The sequence below is a fragment of the Palaemon carinicauda genome, chromosome 26 (genome assembly GCF_036898095.1).
Source record: "Palaemon carinicauda isolate YSFRI2023 chromosome 26, ASM3689809v2, whole genome shotgun sequence".
NCBI classification, from domain to species: Eukaryota; Metazoa; Arthropoda; class Malacostraca; order Decapoda; family Palaemonidae; genus Palaemon; species Palaemon carinicauda.
In genome coordinates, this window is record NC_090750.1 from 90,047,786 (window position 1) to 90,075,260 (window position 27,475).

General features: G+C 36.7%; 2 protein-coding genes across 2 annotated transcripts in view; both read right to left on the minus strand.

The window, feature by feature from the left end:
* LOC137620272 (fatty acid-binding protein-like) overlaps positions 1 to 27,475 on the minus strand; it is an 82,170-nt gene that overhangs the window by 16,617 nt on the left and 38,078 nt on the right. The gene's annotated exons all lie outside the window — the stretch shown is intronic.
* On the minus strand, positions 10,397 to 26,229 carry LOC137619682 (protein SEC13 homolog). Its single transcript, XM_068349934.1, has 7 exons — positions 26,123 to 26,229; positions 22,065 to 22,238; positions 20,218 to 20,356; positions 18,132 to 18,262; positions 17,408 to 17,662; positions 17,129 to 17,272; positions 10,397 to 11,097 (listed from the first exon to the last, which is right to left on the minus strand). Exons 1-7 carry the CDS (start codon positions 26,123 to 26,125, stop codon positions 11,008 to 11,010), a joined length of 936 nt encoding a protein of 311 aa, XP_068206035.1. The 5' UTR covers positions 26,126 to 26,229; the 3' UTR covers positions 10,397 to 11,007.

The following is a 27,475-nucleotide window of genomic DNA, read 5'->3' on the forward strand; positions in this document are numbered from 1 at the left end:
GATTCATACAACCCCTACCTCTTCTAAAACCACCCTGTACTTCCAAGATTGCATTCTCTGTTTTATCCTTAATCCTATTAATCAGTATTCTACCATACACTTTTCCAACTACACTCAACAAACTAATACCTCTTGAATTACAACACTCATGCACATCTCCCTTACCCTTATATAGTGGTACAATACATGCACAGACCCAATCTACTGGTACCATTGACAACACAAAACACACATTAAACAATCTCACCAACCATTCAAGTACAGTCACACCCCCTTCCTTCAACATCTCAGCTTTCACACCATCCATACCCGATGCTTTTCCTACTCTCGTTTCATCTAGTGCTCTCCTCACTTCCTCTATTGTAATCTCTCTCTCATTCTCATCTCCCATCACTGGCACCTCAACACCTGGAACCGCAATTATATCTGCCTCCCTATCATCCTCAACATTCAGCAAACTTTCAAAATATTCCGCCCACCTTTTCCTTGCCTCCTCTCCTTTTAACAACCTTCCATTTCCATCTTTCACTGTCTCTTCAATTCTTGCGCCGGCCTCCCTTACTCTCTTCACTTCTTTCCAAAACTTCTTCTTATTCTCTTCATATGACTGACCCAGTCCCTGACCCCACCTCAGGTCAGCTGCCCTCTTTGCCTCACGTACCTTGCGCTTTACTTCCACCTTTTGCTCTCTATATTTTTCATACTTCTCTATACTATTACTCTGCAGCCATTCTTCAAAAGCCCTCTTTTTCTCTTCCACTTTTACCTTCACTCCTTCATTCCACCCTTCACTGCCCTTCCTCATGCTGCCTCCAACAACCTTCTTGCCACATACATCACTTGCAATCCCAACAAAATTTTCTTTTGCTAACTTCCACTCCTCCTCTAAATTACCAGTTTCTCTTACTCTCACCTCGTCATATGCCATTTTCAACCTTTCCTGATATTTACTTTTTACCCCCGGTTTTATTAGCTCTTCAACCCTCACTAGCTCCCTTTTACATCCACCTACTCTATTCCCCCACTCTTTTGCTACAACTAATTTTCCTTCCACCAAAAAATGATCAGACATACCGTTAGCCATACCCCTAAACACGTGCACGTCTTTCAATCTTCCAAACATTCTTTTAGTTATCAACACATAATCCATTAATGCCCTTTCTACTACTCTTCCATTTGCCACTCTTACCCATGTATACTTATTTTTATCTTTCTTTTTAAAAAAGCTAGCACTTATTACCATCTCTTGTTCAACACACATATCTACCAGTCTCTCACCACTCTCATTTTCACCTGGTACGCCATATTTCCCAATGACACCTTCTACCTCTCCAGCACCCACTCTAGCATTTAAGTCACCCATAACAACTACATAATTCCTTCTACCCAGTCCTTCTACACACCTAGTTAATTCATTCCAGAACTCATTCCGCTCTTCTTCACTTTTCTCACTACCTGGCCCATACGCACTGACAAACGCCCAACATTCCCTACCCAACCTAACCCTTACCCACATTAACCTAGATGATATCTCCTTCCATTCCACTACTTTACCTGTCATCCATTCACTCAACAATAAAGCCACACCCTCTCTCGCTCTTCCCCTTTCAATCCCAGACACTCTACCAGACATTTCACCAAACATCACTTCACCCTTTCCTTTCATCTTTGTCTCACACAAGGCCAATACATCCATCCTTCTACTTCTAAACATACTTCCAATCTCACATCTTTTACTCTCTATCGTACTACATCCACGCACATTCAAACACCCCAAAACTAGAGTGCGGGGAGCAGTCACTCTCCCCCCAGCTCCATCTCTTTGTTGCTGTCTCACAGGATACTTTTACAGGAGAGGGGGTTCCCAGCCCCCTCGTCCCGTCCCTTTTAGTCGCCTCTTACGACACGCAGGGATAACGTTGGCGCTATTCTAATTGTTTTATGCCCCCGTAGTATGAAGTGATTTCAATACACTGAATTGCAAAATTGAAAAATCTATTCTTCAAAATTACCATTTCTCTATTCTTAAAGAATTCTTTATTCTAGAATTCAAATATATAATCAATATTTCTATGAACATTTTGATGAAATAAACCCCCAAATTTCAAACTGAATCAACATTTGTGATCACGGATGAAAAATTAGTCTAGAAATTCCATCACTAAAAAATCAATAAAGGTTAAAGGTGTCCGGTTTTAGTTCTAGTTTTATAAGAATAGATGCTCACCAGAACGTCAGCCGGGCAAGCCAAATCCTCTACTGTGGTGCCCAACCAGAGCAGTGGCCTCCCCAGTAAACAGCTTAAACTCACGGTCCCAGGGTGGGATCGATCTGCTGCCAAGCGAATGCTAGGCGAACACGTCACCGCTGTACTAGCCAGGAGACCTACCGTACTTAGAAATTTACTGACTCAATGAAACACGAAGAGATTTTTAAAAAAGCCAACAGGATAAACAAATACTTTTATCAAGAAACAAAATCAATTCTAAATGCCAGGCCTATAATAATTTCGAATTTCATTACCATCAAAGCGTAGGCCTATGCCTACTTAGAAATATACTGACCCACAATGAAATACAATGAGATTTTAAAGCCAACAGAGTAAATAAAAAGTTTCTTCCATAATTTACATTCCATTCTAAATTTTAGGACTATCATTATTTTGAATTTCATCAACTCTAAAGCATAGTAGGGTTAGACCTACTTAGAAATTTAGTGACCTGCAATGAGATACTGTATGATGAGATTTTTTATCTCGAGCCATGTCGTCCTGATGGAAGTTCCCTTCGGCAACTTCCTACTGTATAATATTTCTGCGAGTGATATTACACGAGAATTACCGTCAGGTATCACGGGGTTCTAACCCCCGGAACGACTATCCAAAGTAAATAAATACTTTTTCTGGGATATACTGTACATTCAATTTTAAATGCTAGGTGTATAATCATTTTGAACTTTCCTTTTTCATTTCAGAATGTATTCACATTTGAAGATAACGTCATCAAACACACGCAGAAATCCGACACATATACGACCGAGGTCCTGAGGGAGTTCTCAGACGACAGTCTTGTAATGGTAAGGTTAACTCGACTGCCTCACACTTATGTCAATAATCCTCTCTCTCTATTTCTCTCTCACACCATGACTAGCTGAATTAAACCTCGCCCATTTCACATAACATATCCAAAATGTTTCAGGCTAAGAAAAAAGACACCTCATGTTTCCTACCAGTCAGACGCCACATTTCTAAGCCACTAATATATAGTATTTGTAATTATTATTATCATTACTAGCTAAGCTACTAACCTAATTGTTAAAGCAGGACAATACAAGCCCAAGGGCTCCGAGGGAAAAATAGCCCACCCAGGAACGATAATAAGGAAATAAACTAACTAAGAAGTATAGTAATGAATAAAAAGTATAAAATATCTTAAGATCCAAGCTACTCATTCTCAAATCTCTTTATAACCAATTATCTTTTTATTTCAGACCCTCAAGCATGTGGAATCTGGAACAACATGTCACCGCTACTTCAAAAGAGCTTGAAGCAATTCCATCCTTATTCTCGCCATTCCTCCTACCTAACCTATGACTTTCTCGGGGATTTGCTACACCTGAAATTTACTACGGATACTGCTGATATTATTACGGCGGGGCTCGTGCCAAGTTGTGAACCACTATTCAGGGCGTTGGACTTATAGGATCTTTTGAAAGTTATATTTCCTCTGCTCTTATACCGTACTGGAAAATTCTTCCCCAAAGACCTTGAACTGGCAGTCACTTATTGCAAAGTCCGACACGTTCCTGACTTGATAAAAGTAGAGTCGGGGACTTACAATACGAAGGACTAACGGGATTTCAAATGCTTAGCCTATTGTAGGACATTGTCATGTCTCCAGTTGTTGTTGTTGTTGTTATAGACCATTTTCTATATTCCTATTAGTTATATATACTTAAGAACTCTTACTCAATTAAGGACTTTTATAGCTATAAGTTTTTTATATAGACACAGTATTATCAGTATAAAACTGAAACTCATGACCGAGATTCTTTAAATTTCAAAAATTGAGTTTTGCTATATGTATAATGAAAATTTGCCCTCTCTTAATAAATGTGCAGACAATTCGTCCATTTTTTTACCCTTTTTGGATGAAGCCTCAGTCTTAAGTTAACCTTATTCTTGACGTAATGGCAAAAGCCTCCGTTGCTTGTTTACCAAGAACTTGCGAGGAACCTCTCAAGGGAAAAATGTAAAGAGTATTTTAAAGGTCTCCCATGAAAGGCAGGGGCAAGGGACAGTGACAATGCCCTAGAGACTGACCATATATACATATGATCGCTGCCATAGACCCTCTCCATCAAGCTAGGACCAAGGAGGGACAGACAATAACTGCTGACACAGCAGGTACAGTAGACCAATAGACTCCTCCAAACTCCACATCCCCAGCTCACAAAGATGGTGAGGTTGCAGACAATACAAGAATTATTCAGCTTAAGCGGATCTCAAACACGCTTCCAACAGATTGTCGTGCCAGGACGGTTCAAATGCGGTGAAAAGATCTATGGAGGATGCATTGAACAGGAGGTGGAGGGAAAACGGTGGTGAAGATGACATCAATTTCAATGGCATCCAGGCTTTGTGCTGGCATGAAGGAGAGAGCTCTCTTCTTGGGTCACCTCCCGCCACTTCCAGTGTACTGTAATTTCATAAACATTGAAGGTATCGTATTGTACATTCTCATTTTCTACACCCTTCCTGTTAATAACAATATTTTGCAATAGCATTAAAAGATTGCATAATACTACGTCATAACTCCAAATTATTTTTAACGCAGTAAAAATATATAATACAGCAAATGACCATAAATGTAATTAAGCTTAGTTGCCGATGGAAACTGCCACTGATTATGGTGGGGTCTAGTGGAGGGAAGGGAGAGCAGGTACCGGTCAGTGGACACAACATCCAAAGTTGCATAATTTTAAATTTATCTGTATTTTTCTTGACTACAAATCTGAGGCCTTTATCCAGAGTACGTATGTTTTTAGCATAGGCCTAGCTGGAACAAGGCTGTTAAAAATTATAACTAAGTGTTGGCTGTTATTAGTGGGTGGCGAGGAAGCCCCACTGAGTAGCCACTACGACCTTTACCTTGGATTTGAAGGATGGATGAGGATGGAAGTAAAACTTAAAGGACTCAAGTTTGTATAGTTAGGGAAAATACCAATTACTTTAAATAATCAATTAAAAAATCAAAACTATATGACTTAATACGGAGGGATACTGTATTAAATACAACTGCGAATATACATTTTTGGTTAGGCCCACTAACTACAGAAAATCTGTGATACACGCCATTTTCACTAGACATATATGGCATTAGATCAATTAATGAACCATGAGTGGATCATTCAAAACTAGCATCACCAAGCAACATAATTAGTAGTCGTCAATCTTTCTAACAGGTGCAATATGCAGAAAATTTTATTATTACAAGTTACCGCCTACTTACGTTTACTCTCAAATTTCATAACAGGTCTAATATCGGTCAAAGTCTTTCGTTGGCATTTCTAATTTCCTTAATTATATGCTACTTCTAAATTTTCTTAATTCTCAACAGCTAAGCAAATACTCTGTTGTATCATTTCTCTCTCTCCAGAACTCACGTATCCAATCATTTTCATTCCTGTTTCTATAATTTCTTTTAAATCTCCCATATTCAACCTTGACTTAATTACAATACATATACTGTAACTGCTTCCTTAGTGTTAAGTAAATCTATGTAATCGTGACAGCCTTTCGTGTTCATAAACCTCAACTAGGTCATTTCTGGTCAAAATGACATTTGGGTGTGCGTTGATATAAAATTTATACGGGTAACCTCGTTATAGCATAACAAATGCATACTTACAAAAAAAATGACAATGTGGATTGGCTATATAGCCCATCGGCACTCATTCTATGTATTGTGTACTCTATGGTACAAATAACTGCTTAAAATTTGATACTCAAACTAGAATTCGCTATAATAAATGAAAGAGCGCTGGCTATTTTGACATTTTTCTCTTTGTGACTAATGGGGGCTGGGGATAGTAACTTAATGTATTGATCGATTAAAAGGCAAATGCTATTTCATTGTCTTTAGAAAAAGTGATAGCGAGTTACTGCACATACATCATTTGCAGCCGCTTAAGGTAAAAAAAGAGGAGCAGAGAAATAACATTTACTTGTGAGCAAAGCAAGCTACAGTGGAGCAAAGACAATTTGGGGGACGGTAGAGTTAAGACCATTTTGGGGGGACGGCAGAGCTAAGACCATTTAGGGGACGGCAGGGCAAAGACTATTTGGGGGTTGGCAGAGATACGACCATTAGGGGGACGGCAGAGCTAAGACAAATTGGGGAATGGCAGGACTAAGACCGTTTGCAAGACGGCAGAGCTAAGACAAATTGGTGAATGGCAGAGTTAAGACCATTTTGGGGGACAGCAGAGCTAAGACCATTTGTGGGACGGCAGAGCTAAGACCATTTAGGGGACGGCAGAGCAAAGACCATTTGGGGGACGGCAGAGCAAAGACCATTTGGGGAACAGTAAGGCTAAAACCATTTTTGGGACGGCAGAGATAAGACCATTTGGGATTAGATGTAATAATATACAATGAAACCATATATTTCCCCACTGGTTACTAAGTACTTTTCATGAATTTCTGACTACCAATATACATTAATATTGCTACAAATCATGGTTATGGTGTAAAAAATAATGAAATAGTGGAGATCTATTGAAATATGCTGGTTAGAATAGTTTTACGACTTTTGTTAAAACGTAAGATGAAACCGAAAAATTAGGGGTGGTTTTGTTTAAGTATTCATGATTAGAAATGGATAGAAATTAAAACATCATATTTACCAAATAACCTGCTCTTCGATGTTAAATTTGATAAATTAACATGAATAACTTACGTATAAATAAGGTGTTAATGGAGATTACTAAAAACTGCCACTATCTTGAACTTTCACGACTTTGTTGTTTAGTGTTTACATTTACGCTAGTTCTTCTTCTTCTCTCAAAGAATGCTTGTCATCGCTAATCCTTGAATCCTTGTGATATCCAACAATTTTTACATTATTTTATTAAATTTTTCTGTTAATTTCATTTGTCACTTTACTTTTTATCTATGTAGTTGGTTTTCATCTATAATTTCTTACCTCTTCATTTTTTAAAATATATCATGCTTATAGTATATACTACTGTACTATATTTCAAAAAACTCTGTTTCCACAACATTTCCCATGTTTCCTTATCTTGGTCTTCCACCATCTCTTTAACTAATCGTTTACAATATGATATGAAAAATACAACCCGTTTTCATGGCCAATTCTATTTTCCATGGACCATATACCTGTTTCTGCTTTCAGCCTCCATTGACAGAAAAAATGGTCAGGTACACTCAATCAGGAGGGTGATGCCTCAGAAAATTAATGCTTATGGAGATATATCTGAAAATAGAAAGACTACCCAGGTTAGGGTTCGAGGCTAGCCTTTGCAACATCACCAAAAATGTCTGTGCAATGTTTTTAGTAGCCTATATTTTTTCTTTCATTTGTCTTGTTCTGCACATACCGTATAGTATGTAATTTCTTACCCTTCATAACATTCCATTCAATAGTTAAAAATTTCCATGTTACTTCATTACCACCACCTTTATATGGTTATTGAATTTTTAACTTCCTTCTATACCTATTCATAATGTTAGTTTCTAGTCTATTGTTCTTGCTCTGAAAAATATTATTGGTGCAACTATATTGTCATGTGGTATAATTTCTTTTTAATTTCCCTTATATCTTAAGTTGTCCTTATCTCTTACTGCAATGTAGTAATATTTATACAAGAATGGCGAAGGTAATTGGAATTTGAAACACATTGAAAAATGAACTAATAAAAGTGGCTTCTACATATTTATAATCATGTCATAGAATAAAGTGGCTATTAATATACTGCAAGTTTACTTTGTACAATCTACATACATTGAGGTGTAGGCTAGATGAAAAGATTTGTTCTTTCTCACTGACTAGCCTGTTTGTTTGAAAAGATTCTTGAACTGAAGTCATTAAGAAATTGCACAGGTTAATCAATGATCTTGTTAAGGTAGTCTCAAAACACCTGCAGTCATTTTTGTTTTCTCACCTGTCGTTAGCATACGCTTAATCTTAGGAATGTAGACTAAGCTTATTATGATTCTGGAGGCAATATTTTGACTTAGTGCCCGGAAAAATTTAGCCCCCCCCCCCCCCCCCAATCTTTTCAGATTCTTCCCTAAATTTCCTGTTACCATATAGTGCAAAAATAAAGTTAACCCTTGTTTATTTGTTTATGTTCTGAAAATAGATTAAGAAACTTTGAGGCCACAAGAGCTCTTTTTGTCATCATCTAAGCACCCACTGCAACTCTCGGAAAGACAGATTTCTGGAAACACAAAGGGTTCATCAAGGAAAGCTATCAGAGCTGAAAAGGAAATTGAGAAGAATAAAGTATTAGAGAAAACAAAACAAAAAAAAAGAACATCATAAAATGAATATGAAAACCTATGAAAAATAAAGTATGAGGAAAAAGAAAAAATAAAGTAAAATTAATAAGAAAACCTATACCGTACACTACTGTACTATGAAACAAGACTCGTTAATCTACTCAACAACTAAAAAACCCAACAAGTCTTAATTTCTTCTAGAAATTCAAACAAAAGATTTGAAAGATAATTGCAGTTGCATCACAGAAGGAATAAAACTCCTAAAAGACTGATATTGATTCAGAATAAACTGCATATTAACGGCAGTACTAAATATTGGATAGACTGGGAAGATTTTAATGCAAAGAAAATTAAGAATCTATGAAAAGACTGGTTTAACGCACACAGTAACCTAATTAAACAACAGTACTGTACCACATATTATATTAATATTGTATATTAAAGAGGATAAACAATATTAAAATCATGGTAGATTATTAGAATGAAAAATCTCAGTAAGGACACAACTTGAAATCTGATTACCAATCCTTTGGCCAGATGAAGAGGATATACTCAGGACATACTTCTCAAACATGCATTTGCAATCAATGCCCTTAATAATTCTAAATAAGTAGTATATAATTCGTAGAAGAAACATTGATAATGCAAATATCAGCATGGGAAGATCCAATGTCTCAATTTTAGAGAAGTTGTGTTTAGTTCAGGAAACTGTTTTAATGTAAAAACTACAAATTCTTCCCAGCTGTAGCCCCCCCCCCCCCCCCCCGAGTCATTTAAATGGGGTTACTTCTGGCAAGGCTAGTCGCTGAAAGTTGAAGAATTATCAAAGGTTTGACAGCCTGGTGTAGCTGCATCACCATTACTCCTATTGGGTTGGTATATAGTTGCTCGTGGCTGGTATCTCACCCCAATTCTGGTCAAGACTTGTGGGAAGTAAAACATTAAATGATTCAGTTTTGGATAGTTAGGCTAGGAAAAATACAAGCGAAGCACAGATAATGATGAGCACACTTAGTGATAATGATGAGCAAAAGACACCAAGTACTATGCACTAAAAGTGGAAATCCAGCGTGGATTAAGTCTTATTGACAACCAGAAGATGAGCGAGGTCCTCGCAGCAGTGCATGGTGCCCAGCAGTGGAGTTGCTATGGTAGCAAACCAGGGTGCAACAGAACCCATTTTCTTTTACTATTCTGTTTATAGAAAACAGAACTAGAAGTGTAAACCATTTAAATGACAAAAAAGTTTTTATCTACATAGGAATAAATGCAGATTATATTGAAAATAATTCTTTTAACTGTTTTGTTATGGTTCATCTTCTTGGGCCATATTTTTCCCCATGCACAAGCAATGGCTAGATCTATGTTAAAAGAGATCCAACCAACACAGGTCTAAAGTCAGGAGGTGAGAATGGCAGAATCTGTTAGCAACTAAATTGTTTTAAGTTCAAACCAGATATTCATATATGAAAAGTAAAATTATATATGAAAAGTAGAGTTAAAAGCACTGTCCTTAGGAACACCAGAGATTACATTTCTATAATCAGTACTACATCTATCCAGAACTGCTTTTTAAGAAAATAATAGCTGTTACTATCCATCCACAAAGATTTCAAATTTCACTGCTGGTGTCAGAATGAAAAGCAATCACAAAAGTCATACATAACACTAAAAGGAATTACAGGAACCACAATACGTACAGAATTTGATATTAACAGATATAACACTTTAAATTTTATATATTAACATGAAAAGTAATCACTAGTTAAAAAAACTACAATACTGTATAGAACAATATGAAAAATATCTAACAATTATTTATGCAAAATCGATTTTCATAGCTGACAATGAAAGGAAAGAAAACTCCGTATATACAAAATTTACTATAATTTATTTAACCAAGCAATATATAAATTTGACAATTATGCTTTTCATTAGAAAATACAAAATTCCTCTTCCTATTTCTTTACAATGAAACCAAAATGCACAAGGAAGCAGACAAAAATGCAAATAATATCTTATTAAATAAATGACAAAAATAATTGGTCACTTTACCATTTACATTTTTGTTCATTACAGTCACAACATTGTTTATTCTTTCCTTCACAAGAACTCACCACGGCTTTCATCACAACTACTAAAATTAATTCAAAATTAACAAAATAAAGCTGACTACTCATATTACAGTAATTTCACTTCTTTCTCGCTCACATGTACAACCCAAAGACTACATTCAACTTTACTACTACTAAATCATATACAGATATCAGTAACAACGATCTCCGCAAGAGCTCTCTAAAAAAAATATTTCAATTCTTTGAGAGAATTCATAACTAAAAATATAAGAAAATACTGTAATACAATCATGGAAGGATATAAAGTTTACTTTCAGATGTTTTATGTTACTTTAAACTTAGCCTTCAGTTATCAAAATCTCCATCAACGAAGAGAAAGAATTTTAACTAATGAAAATTTAAATTGTTTTACAAAGTGCGTGGTTCAACATTTTGAACTGCTGCCGAGTCATTCAAGCAAACCCATTCACCTTCCAGAGTCTCCTTCCATAAGCTAACCTGGATAAAAAAAAGAGAGAAGGAACAGATTAAGCAAAAACTCTAATACAAACACACGTCCATGACGTGTTTTCTTTTACTGAAAATGTAACAAACCCGAGTCCTTTACCTAAGACTCTGCTTGTATTTGTGTAAAAACAACTAGATATTCATTTGTTTATACACATTTTCAGAACTCAATATGTCATGAATTAGATTGGGTTAAGATAAATTGGAAAATGGGGAAAATGATGTTCAGAAATATGTTACTCTCTTGATTTCAAGTCTAGTTCAGCTCATGGTTTTAGAGCGAACATTACATTATTAATTGTTTTAATCACTTCTTTTTATCAATATTGGTATATAAAGAGTAATGATTCCCTTACACCAAATCACTGTACTAAGTACAAAACCATTTTCCTATATATCTTTACTTCAAATACCTTCCTGATTTTTCATTCTAAAAATTACAGTAAGTTAAATAAAATAGAGTACTGTATTATAAATAATTTACAGTATATATCACATTTACAATCTATGATAATCAAGGCTATTCCAGAACACTTTTATCTTAATGCGCATTCTGTTCCTAAACCATCGTATTTGTGAGAATAAAATATTAAAATGGATTTGTTTTGATCAAAAAGTTTCTTATTTGCTTACAAAAAATATTGTACAGCTAACACCAAAAATCCACAGGAAATTTCAACAGTATGTACTGTATTTCATTACAGTATAGTAAGAAAATAAAAAGCCTACACCAAGAATGATGTGGCTTCCAGCCATATAACAGTGCAAATTGGCTGCTAGCCATCTGATGATGCAACCGTTTGTTAGCTCATGCATACACTGCTAAAGCAGAATTGAAAATTTGTGCGCCTAGCATTAGAGGCATAATCCAACTAGCAAAATTATTTATATGACACAGAACAATTGCTCGTTGGTACTTGGTCCAGATCAGAGGAATATTGTTCGTAATACTGTACTAAGTATGCAGTTAATTGTAATAGTCAGGCCTCCTCTATCATGAGGCTCAATACTACACTGTATTCTAGAAGTTTTATTTCAGCTGTGCCCCCTGTGGCCGCGGGGCCATAAAAACAATTAGAATAGCGCCAACTTATCCCTGCGTGTCGTAAGAGGCGACTAAAAGGGACGGGACGAGGGGGCTGGGAACCCCCTCTCCTGTATTATAATCCTGTGAGACATCAAAGAAGTGGAGATGGGGGGAGAGCGACTGGTCCCTGCACTCTAGTTTTGGGGTGTTAGAATGTGTGTGGATGTAAAAGATGTGAGATTGGAAGTACGTTTAGGAATAGAAGGATGGATATATTGGCTTTGTGTGAGAAAGATTAAAGGGAAAGGTGAAGTGATGTTTGGTGAAATGTCTGGTAGAGTTTCTGGGATTGAAAGGGGAAGAGCAAGAGAAGGTGTGGCTTTATTGATGAGTGAATGGATGACAGGTAAAGTAGTGGAATGGAAGGAGATATCATCTAGGTTAATGTGGGTAAGGGTTAGGTTGGGTAGGGAATGTTGGGCTTTTGTCAGTGCGTATGGACCAGGTTGTGAGAAAAGTGAAGAAGAGCGGAATGAGTTCAGGAATGAATTAACTAGGTGTGTAGAAGGACGGGGCAGAAGGAATTATGTAGTAGTCATGGGTGACTTAAATGCTAGAGTGGGCGCTGGAGAGGTAGAAGGTGTCATTGGGAAGTATGGCGTACCAGGTGAAAATGAGAGTGGTGAGAGACTGGTAGATATGTGCTGAGCAAGAGATGGTGATAAGTTCTAGCTTTTTCAAAAAGAAAGATAAAAACAAGTATACAAGGGTAAGAGTGGCAAATGGAAGAGTGGTAGAAAGGGCATTAATGGATTGTGTGTTAATAACTAAAAGAATGTTTGGAAGATTGAAAGACGTGCACGTGTTTAGGGGTATGGTTAACGGTATGTCTGATCAGTTTTTGATGGAAGGAAAATTAGTTGTAGCAAAAGAGTGGGAGAATAGAGTAGGTGGATGTAAAAGGGAGCTAGTGAGGGTTGAAGAGCTAATAAAACTGGGGGAAAAAAGTAAATATCAGGAAAGGTTGAAAATGGCATATGACGAAGTGAAAGTAAGAGAAACTGGTAATTTAGAGGGGGAGTGGAAGTTAGTAAAAGAAAATTTTGTTGGGATTGCAAGTGATGTGTGTGGCAAGAAGTTTGTTGGAGGCAGCATGAGGAGGGGCAGTGAATGGTGGAATGAAGGAGTGAAGGTAAAAGTGGAAGAGAAAAAGAGGGCTTTTGAAGAATGGCTGCAGAGTAATAGTGTAGAGAAGTATGAAAGATATAGAGAGAAATATGTGGAAGTAAAGCGCAAGGTAAGTGAGGCAAAGAGGGCAGCTGACCTGAGGTGGGGTTAGGCATTGGGTCATTCATATGAAGAGAATAAGAAGTAGTTTTGGAAAGAAGTGAAGAGAGTAAGGAAGGCTGGTTCAAGAATTGAAGAGACAGTGAAAGATGGAAATGGAAGGTTGTTAAAAGGAGAGGAGGCAAGGAAAAGGTGGGCGGAATATTTTGAAAGTTTACTGAATGTTGAAGATAATAGAGAGGCAGATATAATTACTGTTGTAGGTGTTGAGGTGCCGGTGATGGGAGATGAGAATGAGAGAGAGATTACAAGAGAGGAAGTGAGGAGAGCACTAGATGAAACGAGAGTAGGAAAAGCATCTGGTATGGATGGTGTGAGTGCTGAGATGTTGAAGGAAGGGGGTGTGACTGTACTTGAATGGTTGGCGAGATTGTTTAATATGTGTTTTGTGTTGTCAATGGTACCAGTAGATTGGGTTTGTGCGTGTATTGTACCACTATATAAGGGTAAGGGAGATGTGCATGAATGTTGTAATTCAAGGGGTATTAGTTTGTTGAGTGTGGTGGAAAAAGTGTATGGTAGAGTACTGATTAATAGGATTAAGGATAAAACAGAGAATGCAATCTTAGAAGAACAGGGTGGTTTTAGAAGAGGTAGGGGTTGTATGAATCAGATTTTTAGTTAGCCAGATATGCGAGAAATATTTAGCAAAAGGTAAGGTGGTGTATGTTGCGTATATGGATCTGGAGAAAGCGTATAACAGAGTTGATAGGGAAGCAATATGGAATGTGATGAGGTTATATGGAGTTGGTGGAAGGTTGTTGCAAGCAGTGAAAAGTTTCTACAAAGGTAATAAAGCATGTGTTAGGATAGGAAATGAAGTGAGCGATTGGTTTCCGGTGAGAGTGGGACTGAGACAGGGATGTGTGATGTCACCGTGGTTGTTTAACTTGTATGTTGATGGAGTGGTGAGAGAGGTGAATGCTCGAGTGCTTGGACGAGGATTGAAACTGGTAGACGAGAATGACCATGTATGGGAGGTAAATCAGTTGTTGTTTGCGGATGATACTGTACTGGTTGCAGATGCGGAAGAGAAGCTTGGCCAATTAGTGACAGTATTTGGAAGGGTGTGTGAGAGAAGGAAGTTGAGAGTTAATGTGGGTAAGAGTAAGGTTATGAGATGTACGAGAAGGGAAGTGGTGCAAGGTTGAATGTCATGTTGAATGGAGAGTTACTTGAGGAGATGTATCAGTTTAAGTACTTGGAGTTTGTTGTTGCAGCAAATGGTGGAATGGAAGCAGAAGTACATCAGAGAGTGAATGAAGGATGCAAAGTGTTGGGGGCAGTTAAGAGAGTAGTAAAAAATGGCAGTCTGCTAAAGGAGGAGATGAATGCAAGAGTTGATGGGAGAGGTACACGAGGAAGGCCAAGGTTTGGGTAGATGGATGGAGTGAAGGAAGCTCTGTGTGATAGGAGGATAGATGTGAGAGAGGCAAGAGAGCGTGCTAGAAATAGGAATGAATGGCGAGCGATTGTGACCCAGTTCCGGTAGGCTCTGCTGCTTCCTCCGGTGCCTTGGAAGACCGCAGAGGTAGGAGCAGTAAGGGATTCAGCATTATGAAGCTTCACCTGTGGTGGATAACGGGGAAGGGTGGGCTGTGGCACCCCTAGCAGTACCAGCCGAACTCGGTTGAGTCCCTTGTCAGGCTGGGAGGAACGTAGAGAGGAGAGGTCCCCTTTTCTGTTTCATTTGTTTGATGTCGGCTAACCCCCAAATGGGGGGAAGTGCCTTGGTATATGTATATATGTATGATGTGACTAAGTTGTGGAATGATCTTCCTTATCAGGTAGTTGAATTGGTAGAAGAAAAGTTCTAACTTGCAGCAATTTTTTTTTATGTTGAACAGGCTGATGTAAGTCTTTTTATAGTTTAAATATGAAAGATGTTTTTATGTTGTTACTCTTTTTATAGTTTAAATATGAAAGATTTTTTAATGTCACTGTTCTTATATTTTATCTTAATTGTTCATTGCTTCTCATAGTTTATTTCCTTTACTTACTGGGCTAAATTAGAACAGCTTGGCAAAACATTAGGTGAGGTTAGGCTAGGCCCCTGATGCTCACTACATTAGTGCCTGAAATCTCAAACTGTATGAGTGAAGTACATTTTCCATATATACAGATGATTGAGATTCAAGATCCAAACATCCAACTGTTCACAACTTCATTGAACACCAATGTCTCCATCACCATCCAAATCAACTACCCTAGCCTAATTTGAACTCTCAACCTGATTTAGACTATCCTGACATAACCTTCCATAGCATTACTTATCAGGCAATTTAGAACATTCTGAACATAAACATCTTAACTCATCTAACAGTAACCTATCAAAAGAACACTTAGAATACAGATGTATCTTGAAACCAGAAGAGATATCAGCAGTTGTTTGAACCATATCACAAAGATAAACCATTATGCTTATGAATGGTGATCAGTTGAAATGAGTGTGGAGAGAACATGTTATGGGGTTGAAGACAATGCCAAATATGGAACTAACGCACGACCAGATTGGTTATCATGGACCATCACAAATGGGATTCACAACCATTATATCCTGGGGGCAGGGGTGGTTGAGTAATTGGAGAGAGGGAGAATAGGAACACCATTCTTCTACTAGAGGGGCACTCAGTAGAGTGCAGACTTCCACCGCGGCAGCTTATTTCTCGATCTTTGACCTTTACATGTATCAATCGGCGTGGATTTTCATATACCTAAATATGAACCAAGTTTGAAGTCTCCGTGACAACAATGTCCAAACTTATGGTTGGTTACGTGAATTGGACAATTTGCTTGACCGTGATCTTGAACTTTTACCTTGATCTTCTAAAATTTTATCATTTCCTGCTTTTTACATAATGATTAATCCCTGCAAGTTTCATTACTCTACGGTTAAAATTGTGGCCAGGAAACTTCACAAAAACACACAAAACAGGGACAAAACATATATAACCTCTTTATAACTTTATTGGCGGAGGTAATGATAGTTATTGATAGGGAAGTGGTCTGCTGAGAGATTAAGTTGAACTGCCAGGTAGGATTCACTGAAACAATGCCAAGGTCATGTATTACAAATGATCTTGATTACCATAATTATTGTAGATTGGATTGAATAACAAAATACAGGCCAAAGGCCAGGACCTGAGGGCGGCGAGACCATTCAAGGCAGCCATCAATACAACAAATTGTAAAATAATTTGGGTATATTTTTCCTAGCTACACAAACCCAAGTCATTTAAATGTACTGATGCTTCCCCTGAGGATTTATGCTCTACATAATGGCTTCACACAATTAAAAAGAGATGGTACTCTTGAAATTTTCTTTTCGGAGTGGCCTGTGTTCACAAGTAAGTTTGGAATTTCAGATGTAAAACAGGCTGTTCTCTTTAAATACTTTCTGACTGCTCTTAAGAGACAGAGTAAAAGAGTACATGGATCATCAGTCACTCTTTGAGAGATAATCTTGTGAGCCAAATCTATGTGACACAAGGTAGGGCAGACCATGTCAAGGCAGTCATCAATATATAAATATCAAAAATGTAAAATAGGATTAAAATGACAGATTCTAAAGTAGAAAAACCATATATAATGAAATCATTATCAATTAATACCAATAATTATTTTCAACAGAACCTCCACTAAACTCACCTTGTTGTCACCACCTGACACTGCTAGAATGTTTCCGGTAACAGACCAGCTGACATGCCAGATGACATCATCAAATGTATTCAGCTCTCTGTGGTGCCATACCCCTGTTGCACTATCGTTTACCCATATTATAACTCGTCTATCCTGAAAGAGAGATGAAATCTCTTCAAAACATTGGAACCCTGACTCATGTCAAAAATAAATTCAAAATTTTCCTGATTATTTTTGGCACTTAAAATACAGTACTTAAAAAAATAGAAATACTGCAAATACACCAACCTGGGAACATGATGCAATAACAGAACGAGGAAGACCAATGGAAGGCGCCCAGGCAACATCACGCACCCAATCGGAATGACCCTCCAACTTGAATTCTTCAACCCATTCCCCAGATGCTTCTAGTCGCCAGACCTTGACATACGTGTCGCATCCGCCAGTTACGAGACGCTGGACGGGACCCCCAGGTCTGTTGGTGGACCCATCAGCTGATCCTGAGGCTATTGCAGGGGCCCAGCTGACAGCATTGCAGCCAATCTAAAGGAATAAATTAAATTAATTCTTTTTGAATCAGAAGATACCATTAGAGATCAACCAGGTAGAAAGAGAAATTGGAGTTTTCAGGCCTCTGCCAATGATGATTGCCAACATTTTACTCAAGTCTACGGTCAAAGATTTCCCTCTTTCATATGTTGACCGTGAATTAATCTACTGTATAATTAAAATCCTGGATCTTGATGGTGATCAGGATCAGCGATGAAATCTAATCACTTCTAGGTTAGCCCATTTCTGACCTATCCTGAAATTTTAATCAAAGTTCACCCATAACTTTTTGAGTTAGGCAGGTAACAAACATGCAACGGTGAAAACATAACCTTTTTAGCAAAGGTAACTGTGGATTTCTTCACATATGACGGACAATTATAATTCTTTACTTTAAACACCAGTAGAACATTGTATGAGAATAAAGAGAATATCAGATATTTAAGAAGATACAGCAACTTACCGAATGAGCATTAGTGATCTTTTTGGATTCCCACGTGTCAGAAACGTATGACAACACTGAAACAGAGCCATCAGAAGATGCACAAGCCAAAATCATTCCGAACTCGTGTGGCGCCCAACATACACTATTCACTGGAATTAAAGATTATTTTATTTGTTAAAAATGCTAAAATATTGCTGGCATGTTCAACATAAAAGAAAGTGAATTCCTTCAAGAGGTCATTGACCATGGTACTCGCTGAGTCACAGACAAGCTGCTCTTCCAATACAGTGACTAGACTCCTAAATAAAAATTTGAAATCAAATTGTAGCCTAACCCTGGCTCCTTTGGCTCTATTTCAAACAAAGCTGAATCTAGAATACGAGGAGATATTTCTAATCTGACAAACTATGTCCTGTTATTCTTGAGATGATTTCCAACATGTATAATGATTACCATACGCTTTCATTTCTCAGCAACTATGATTTTGAAAATATCAGGGTCAAATGACAGTTATTTATTTTATACAGGCTTCAAAACAACCCATTTCAAACAAATTTGCAATGCTACATTTTCTCTCTTAAGGTGTATGAGAGGTAGATGAAGAATAAGTTACACAACGGCAAGTCTAATGGCCCATACTTCTCTCAAGTCCTTTGTTTTCATTTTTAAGGTACTCCACAGCATTTTGGACATTGGTGCTTGTGATCCATACATGACACATAGGAACTTCATAGGATTTTTTTCCAAGACATAATACGGTAAGTAACTATTTCCCAATAAAATTATTAGATGTTTTCTGCACTCTCACAACTTCCACAACTCAATGTATTAATCTTAACAGTGTTTGCTTGGTTTTTTTTTTTTAGAAGTGCTGATGGCAAGCATATTAATCTCATAGCTTTTGGAGATGAAATCAAAACTTTATCCACACAGAAGTATGCTGTAGAAAGGTACCCTCTTCCCCATGTAGATACCTCATTTTTCTGAGGTTAATCAGATTGGGATGAAAGGAACAAATGTCTCACTCTAGCCCTGCACACCAAACTTAACCAAGAATTATGATGAGTGAAATGACAATGGGGAGAAAGGGTTCCCTGACTCACCCGGACAGTGCTAGGTGAGGTGGTTATAAGTTTCTATATTTCACCGTTATTATTTTTTGTGCTTCACCCGCAAGTCAAAGAACTTAGGCTACTCTGCTTTGCATAGATTTAACTCAGGTTGAGTATGAGGGGAGGGGATGAAGTCCATAATAATAATATAGCTTTGGTATGACCTGCCAACTTACAACACTAAGTTAAGGTAGGGAAGGTTAAAAAAGTCCTGTAATTGGCCCTGTCACATTTTTGTTTAATTTTGAGTTTTGAGATTAATGATGATTACAGACATGAATCCAGTATATTACTGACTGCTTATCTAGTGATTTATCTATTCTACATCATTCTTGGTTGGCTTTTCAATTTACTCTTTCAGTTTTATCACCACCCTACAGACCAGTTCCAACTGGGGTCATCCCAGACTTTAAAGAAACAGAGGCCAGGGATACACAAAACAGAGTGGTTCACACCAACAAAACTGGTTATAAATACTTAAAATACTATTTGAATTTTCAGGAAAATATATATAGTTAACTCTGGGGGACCTATTTAGAACCAATCCTGACACCAGAACATGGTTTGAACAAACAAGATTCTACAAAAGATACATCTCTGAATCCGTTATTTTGAAGGAGACCTATTAATGATCTAACATTCTCAGAATACCTTAATCCATTCTTCCACCATCAAAGGTTCTTGGTTTGCGACTAAATTACTTTATAATGCTTTATTGAAGTAATCAGAAATTTCTTCTAAAATAAGTTAGAATTACTTCAATATAAAATTTCTCCTACCTGTCAGCTGAATACAATTTAAATACCCTGAATGATACTATCATTCCTAAGTTGTTACTCCCCTCATCAGGAAAAAGCGAACAAATAATGAGCTATAGAGTAATCATAATTACACAAATAATAAGCTAAACTAAAAGTCCCTTTACGACTAAAAATTACAAGAATGACTGAACTTTGATAACCCCTTTAAATTAAACATAAATCTCATCTCACCTGAAGAGTCATGATTAGCATATTCGTAGATTTTTTTCCATTTGTGACCATCTTCTTGCCATATGATAACCTTCCGGTCATAGCTGCATGATGCCAAAATGTTCCCGAAGACTGGGTGTGCCCATGCAACTTGCCATACCTAAAATGAAGTAAAAAGTACCTCTCAATCTACATTCCGTGTACTGTACCACTCAATTTCAATTTGATTATCCATAACTTTACAAGCAACAAAAACTTTACAGGATAAATTCCCGACACTATTAACACAATAAATATGACAAATTTGGAAGTACTGTACATGTAATTTGTATTTTTCCTTGAATATAAAAACCCCGAGTCCTTTGCATAGGAGAATGATAACAGAGTACCTAGAATATGGCAATTAAAAATCATTAACGAGGAGCTTGAACTCTTAACAACCTTGGCGCTTCGAATTCCAGTTTTTCCAGAGCAAGACGAAGAAGGTGGCAAAAGGGTTCGGTCAATTACCTCCCTTAGCATGGAAGAAAGTGTTCCACGAACCTCTTCTTTTCCTCTTCACAGGGGTGACAAAAGATGTTGCAGAGTTGCAGGAGTATTTGCAAACCACAAGAGTAACCAAACAAGATCATTGGTTTCTTCTTCCATATACGCAATCAGGAAGACAGCGCACTAAGAATCACACGTTGATTGATTCCAGTCCCTGAACAGTGATGCTGGGTATGAAGGAGGATGAGATTTGCCTTAGTTTCCCAAAAAGGGCAAAATAAAGGGGAAACTATACCGCCTGTTGACTTGTCCCGCCAATACCCATGTAATGAAGGTGACTGTCCTAAGGGTGAGGCTCTGTATGTCGTCAACTTCAAGTCCACACAGGGGCCTCTTAAGGGAACTGAAGACCTTGAAGATACAGTCTAGTCCAAGCTACATATAAGTAAGAATCACTTTAGTGATGATAATACTATCTGCCTCATGGCTAATCGATAGCCCTACATTGCGGGCTCCGAGACGGAGGCAATATTCCAAATATGGCCTCTGGCCCAGCGAAAACCTTTCGTGGCTGGCTCTGAACTATGTCTTCCCCTCCACGGAAGATAACAGTTCATACCAGAGGGAATGGTTACTGTACTCCGAGAAAACATCTCTCTTCTATGTTGCAGAGGACAAAAGAATCCTTGGTACGGTATACCGAAGTGGTAAACCTGAGGAAATCAGGCTTCTCATACGACAAATCTGCGCCTCGTTTCCCTTCGTGATGAGAAGTCCAAGATTCTCTCCACAATGGGACGCTGAAAGAATACCACCGTTTTGTAAAATATCTGGTCGCATTGTAGGCTCAATCGGTCAGAAGAGGAGTAGATCTCTCAGAGTACTCAACAGAACAGTAGGTGTGGATCATTTTAACCTCATGCCATTCCGGCCTATGAACGTCCTGTAAACTGTAAACAGTAAACAGTTATTAGCACACAGGAAAGAAAAAGAATTATACAGTAAAGTCAAAATATTCCATCCAGTGGAAAAATGTCTGTGCTCACTGATGGCTGAATTCAAAGTGAGTGCTCAGTGAGCAAGCAGGGGGGTGGGGCTTTCGCACTCCCAACCAGTAACTACCCACCACCTGTTTACACCTCGTTATAAAAGTTTAACTGCAACTTTGGTTTGTATTTGTGTAGGAACAAAATAAAAACATTGTTTTTGCTTTTCTATACCATTATAAATTTTTCTAAGTTCATATCTTTAAATCTCACTTAGTAACAAAGGCCTTAGAATAACCTTCCTTCATACTACATAGTTTCAAATTTCAACAATTTGTTTCGTCAATTTCAAATTATCAGTCTAAAATGACAAAAAATTCTGTTAATGCTTACCGGTCCTTCATGTTCTCTGAGATCCGCAATCAATGTATGCGCTGTACCCTTAACTTCAAAGATTTTGACAGAGCGGTCAGAAGAACAGGTAGCTAGTCGGGTTCCATAATAATCCATTTGGGCATCATGAATCATGTCATCATGGCCAGTTACTACATTGCTTATAACAGACACCTGGTAACAAAGAAATGCATAAACAGTACGTTAGATACAGTAAATGCAGATAAACAACAGATCCTTAAAAATTATCCACTATAATTAAAGGTTAACATTTGTTATTTCTAGCTTACCGGTAATTCTATTTCACATCACAGTACTGTACATATGCCATACATAGTAAACATTAAAAGCTATTTGCCTCGTAAAAGGTATATTTTAATTATTTTTACTAATATTCAACTGAGCATATATTCATATATAACATCAAAAACACAATAACTTTAGATACTGCAAGGCTAAAGGGGTCCATACACGTTCAAAAAAATGCGTCGAGATTTTGCATCAAAATTTTGACAATTTTTTTTAACGTGTATTTTAAGCTTTACACCAGAAAACTAATCCATAAATAATAATCATTGTAAGTCCTATCAGCATAGAATAGCCAGACCTCAGGCTTTAAGCCATAGCATCTTGGTGTTTATGTCTCTACGCCAAAGTTCCATCTATATACGTTAGTTAAACCATTTCTCTGGGTAAATGTCTTTAGTTATGTTTTAAGCAGACGAAATGATTGACAGTTTGTTGCATACTGAAATATACATAAGGATATAACAGATTGGGGCACACTTTACAGTGACTAAAGTATGCCAAAAAATCCAGTACCTGTATTATTCACTATAGCACAAGGATAGACATAACTGAACGCAAACGTATTACTTACAAAATCACTGAAAACTTCATTACATACAAAATCACTGAAAACTTCATTACATACAAAATCACTGAAAACTTCATTACATACAAAATCACTGAAAACTTCATTACATACAAAATCACTGAAAACTTCATTACATAACATGCTCCCTAACGAGTAGTTGCTGTTATTATCATTATCATTATTATTACTAACTAAACTACAGCCTTAGTTGTAAAAGCAGGATGCTATAAGCTCAAGGGCTCCAACAGAGAAAATAACCCAGTGAGGCAAGGAAATACAGAAAAAGAATAGAGGGCCAGAGTGTACCCTCTAGCACGAGAACTCTAACCCAAGGCAGTGGAAGACCCTGGTGCAGAGGCACTAGCTAAGAGAACAATGGTTTGATTTTCGAGTGTCGTCCTCCTGGACGGGCTGCTTACAAAGTTATAAGATGCAAACATTAGTTCCTGTTCATTTGTTTATATGTACTTTCAATTGACTTTCGAGAGTTTTGTGCGATGACAATTGAATCTTTTTTATAATTACAAAACTATAACAATTTCCATTGGACAAAATTTTCAGGTCCTTAAATTTGTAGGATCTAAATTTTTTAATGCTATTTGTCCCAGTTGATCCAAGGATAAAATAATTGCTTAGCTAGGTATGATGTAGCTCTAAGGATACACTAGGTTGGATACATACAGGTTTTGCTATAATCCAGTGATTAGCCATTATTTCTAATTATGATATATTGTAAAAAAAAAACAGGGTTTTTTTTTAATTCACACCTCTTCAAAGATGTTAAACGATGGATTTTACGATCATTAATTTGGTGAATATTTTTTTCAGAAATTGCAAAACCTTACAAATAATCTTCAACAAACAAATTTGAAAGACAATACTAGTACCATATGGTACAGTACTGTAATTCAGTGCTGACAGCCATCCTAATCTCCACCAGTGGCAAATAATTGTTAAGGACTGTGGAATTAAGCACCCATTATTTCAGCTCTATATTATTGACATCATTCAATATAATGAGTTATTTCTTTAATTCTTTCTTTACACCTTGTTTATTGCATAGCCCTGCCCTAACTGCAGACACAACAGGAATTTTAAAATACCAGATTATAACTTGCTAAGCTACAACCCTAGTTGGAAAAGCAGGATGCTATAAGCCTAGGGGCTCCAACAGGTTAAATAGCCCAATGAGTTAAGGAAACGAGGAAGAACAGAATTTTTAGGAAGAGTAACAACATTAACATAAATATCTCCTATAAAAACTTTAACAAAACCTGCTAAATTGTTCAACAAAAAAAAGCTCGACTAGTTTTAAGAATAAACTGCCAACAGCAGAGAGTTGCCTAATCTCCACACTGAAGCACATCTCTTGATATGAATAAAAAATATTCCAATGTACATCCGATATGCATGAATATTGTAAACTAATTTCATTCCATCGGTTACCAGATTTAAGAATGAACTGCCTTCAGATGAGAGTAATCTCCACAATGAAGTGTATCCCATGATTTAACTAAAAGTATTCCAATGTACATCTGATATGCATGAATATTGCAAACTAATTTTATTCCATCAGTTACCAGATAGTGGAATGATCTTCCTAATCTGCCGGTTGAATCGCTATTAGTTCAAACGTAAAGCGAATGGTTTTATGTTAAACCAATTGACATAAGTCTCTCTTCATTGTTTATAGATAACAGATTTATTTCAACATTGTTATCAATATTACAATACTTTATATATTTACTTATTAATCCTCATATTGACTTAATTTCTTTATTTCCTTTCCCTACTAGACTATTTTCCATGTTGGGTCCCTTGGGCTTATAGCATACTGTATTTCCAACTAAGATTGTAGCTTAACTGGGGGTAATAATAATAATAATAATTTACAGCCAATCACCCTAAACCACTACTAAGCTACAATTGAATTGACATAAGCCATTTGAAAATTTACAATTGTATCTTAGCTTGTAATAATAATAATAATAATAATAATTTTTGGAAATGAAAAAGATATAAAAAGAATCGAATGCTTCCAAAGAATTGAAATAGGTCAATCGATCATTGACCTGAAGAAATCTGTCAGAAATCTTGGAGTAATCATGGATGATAGACTGACAATGAATGAACATATAAATATGGTAAGAAATTGTAACTATCATATTAGAAACATAGCATTTATTAGTGAATACTTAGATGAAAAATCTATGGCCATACTCATTAATCACCACATATTTTCAAGAATTGATTACTGCAACTCACTGTTCTATGGCTTACCAAATTATCAGCTGAAGAAAATTCAGAGAGTACAAAACAGAGCTGCTAGATTAATAAAAGGACTACATAATAGGGAAAGAGTTACCCCTGCACTAATTAAATTACACTGGCTGCTGGTAAAAGCGAGAATTGAATACAAGCTACTCTTACTAACGTTTAAGATACTGAACCAAAATATCTAAAAGAATGCCTGAACAAACTAGAACTAGAAACAAATGTTAACATAAGACACATGAGTGACAAACACAGGCTATCTGAACCAAGAACAAATAGTAAATTTGGTGAAAGGGCTTTTAGCTACTGTGCTCCTAGACATTATAATAAACTGCCAACTGAAATGATGGACCTAAAGGGAGCAACTGAATTTAAGAAGAAACTAACGACATTACTTTTCCCAAGATTATATGATTTGGAAGATGTTACAATCAAAGAATTGTATAAGTTATAATGAAAATGTTTCGTTAGGTTATTAATATGGACCCGCCCGAGAAATAGTTCACTCGACTTCAGTGGAGGGTTGGATTTACACCCAAAACAAGTAAACAAGTAAGTAAGTAATTCTGTTACCGCTGAGGTCCGCCTAGCTACAAACGGCTTGACATCCAGGCCAAAATTTGAAAATTTCCCAATTCGTGTTAGCGGTTATATAACGTATTATACCTTATACTACAATATGAGGAACTTAAATTTGTGATATTATATATGTTTATATGGGTATATTTGTAACTTGGAAATATAAAATAAGCATAATGACTTGACACCGTTACCATACTAGGAGCCCCATTAATACGTTCTTCGACCATAAAGCTTCATGTAGATTAAATTAAACCTGCGTACAATATTCTTACATGCTTTAATATGTATTATATTCACTATCTAAAGTAGAATAAAATTATATTACCATGGTTCGTGAGAGTTGTAGTGCAGAGCACCTCACCACGTCTGTAGAATTGCAACCCCGTTAGAACAACAAAAACAACAGTCAGTCGGTGATCGTCTGTAGAAGACGTGGCAGTAATGACGTGAAAATAGGTAATGTCCCTATAGTTAAGGGTAATTATATAATCAATTAACTATCAAAATTTTGTATATTATTAATATAATGATTAATTTTACTAGCTAAGCTACAACCCTAGTTGGAAAAGCAGGATACTATAAGCCCAATGGTTCCAACTAGGAAATAAAGCCCACTGAGGAGAGGAAATACATTTAACTATATGAGATGAGAAGTTATTATCAGTAATAACTTTAAAATAGATCTGTCATATATAAACTATAAAGAGAAATTTATGTCAGCCTCAAACTTACTTAGATGTGTAATCAAACATTAAACACATTAGGAAACGCGTGTGTTTGTTTGTTTGTTTGTTTGTGTGTGTGATTGTGAGTGTGTGTGTGTGTGTGTGTGTGTGTGTGTGTGTGTGAATTTAGAACTCTCATTCAGACATAGATTTCTGAAATACTTTTTTTCAAAGAACATCATAAAAAAATCCCCTCAGTTTCATACGATTTCTTTCATCACATAGTATTCATCACTTTCCTCTTCTCGATTTCTCATAATAAGATTTGGATTAATTCAACAGTTTCTCTCTGAGACAGTTGCGTTTAACGAAGTGGAAGCAAGAGAAAAACGAACATGACTATATACGCAGATAAGGACAAAAGAGATTGTTTGGAAAATGAAGATAAAAGATAACAATGCTTCCTTAAAGCATCATTTGAAAAAGAGAGAGAGAGAGAGAGAGAGAGAGAGAGAGAGAGAGAGAGAGAGAGAGAGAGAGAGAGAGAGAGAGAGAGAGAGAGAGAGAGAGAGAGAAGAAGAAGAAAAGATTGAGAGAAAATTTTATGTACCACCAAGAAACCTCTAACCAAAAATAGTGGAAATGTGTGATACAAAGGATAGGACACAAAATTACCAGAGAAAAATTGTTTGATTACAGAATATCTTAGAAAAGAAGGTTACCACAGTTAAAAAAAGTCTTTTCGACCCCTGACGTGTACAGTTAAAGACTTCTACATATATTAGAGTGTAAAGGTTTGTCATATGTGTGAGGAATTTGTCAGAGTATTCGGTTTATCAGGGGGGGGGGGTTTAAAAAAATAATAAAATGAAAGACCCTAGCTTTCTGGCCAGCCCTTAAATATATAAAAAAATTCTCGAGTTATATTACATTGCCCATCATATTTTAATGCCACATTTGACATTTCTACATTCTATCATATTTCCCTATTTAACGTTTTTACATCCCATTAT

Excerpts from the sequence above, each read along its gene's own strand:
- LOC137619682 (XM_068349934.1), bottom strand. Across the intron at positions 17,663-18,131 it reads AGATCACTAATGCTCATTCG|ATTGGCTGCAATGCTGTCAG; the intron begins GTAAGTTGCTGT and ends TTATTCCTTTAG. Across the intron at positions 11,098-17,128 it reads TGTCAGGTGGTGACAACAAG|GTTAGCTTATGGAAGGAGAC; the intron begins GTGAGTTTAGTG and ends TTTTTTATCCAG.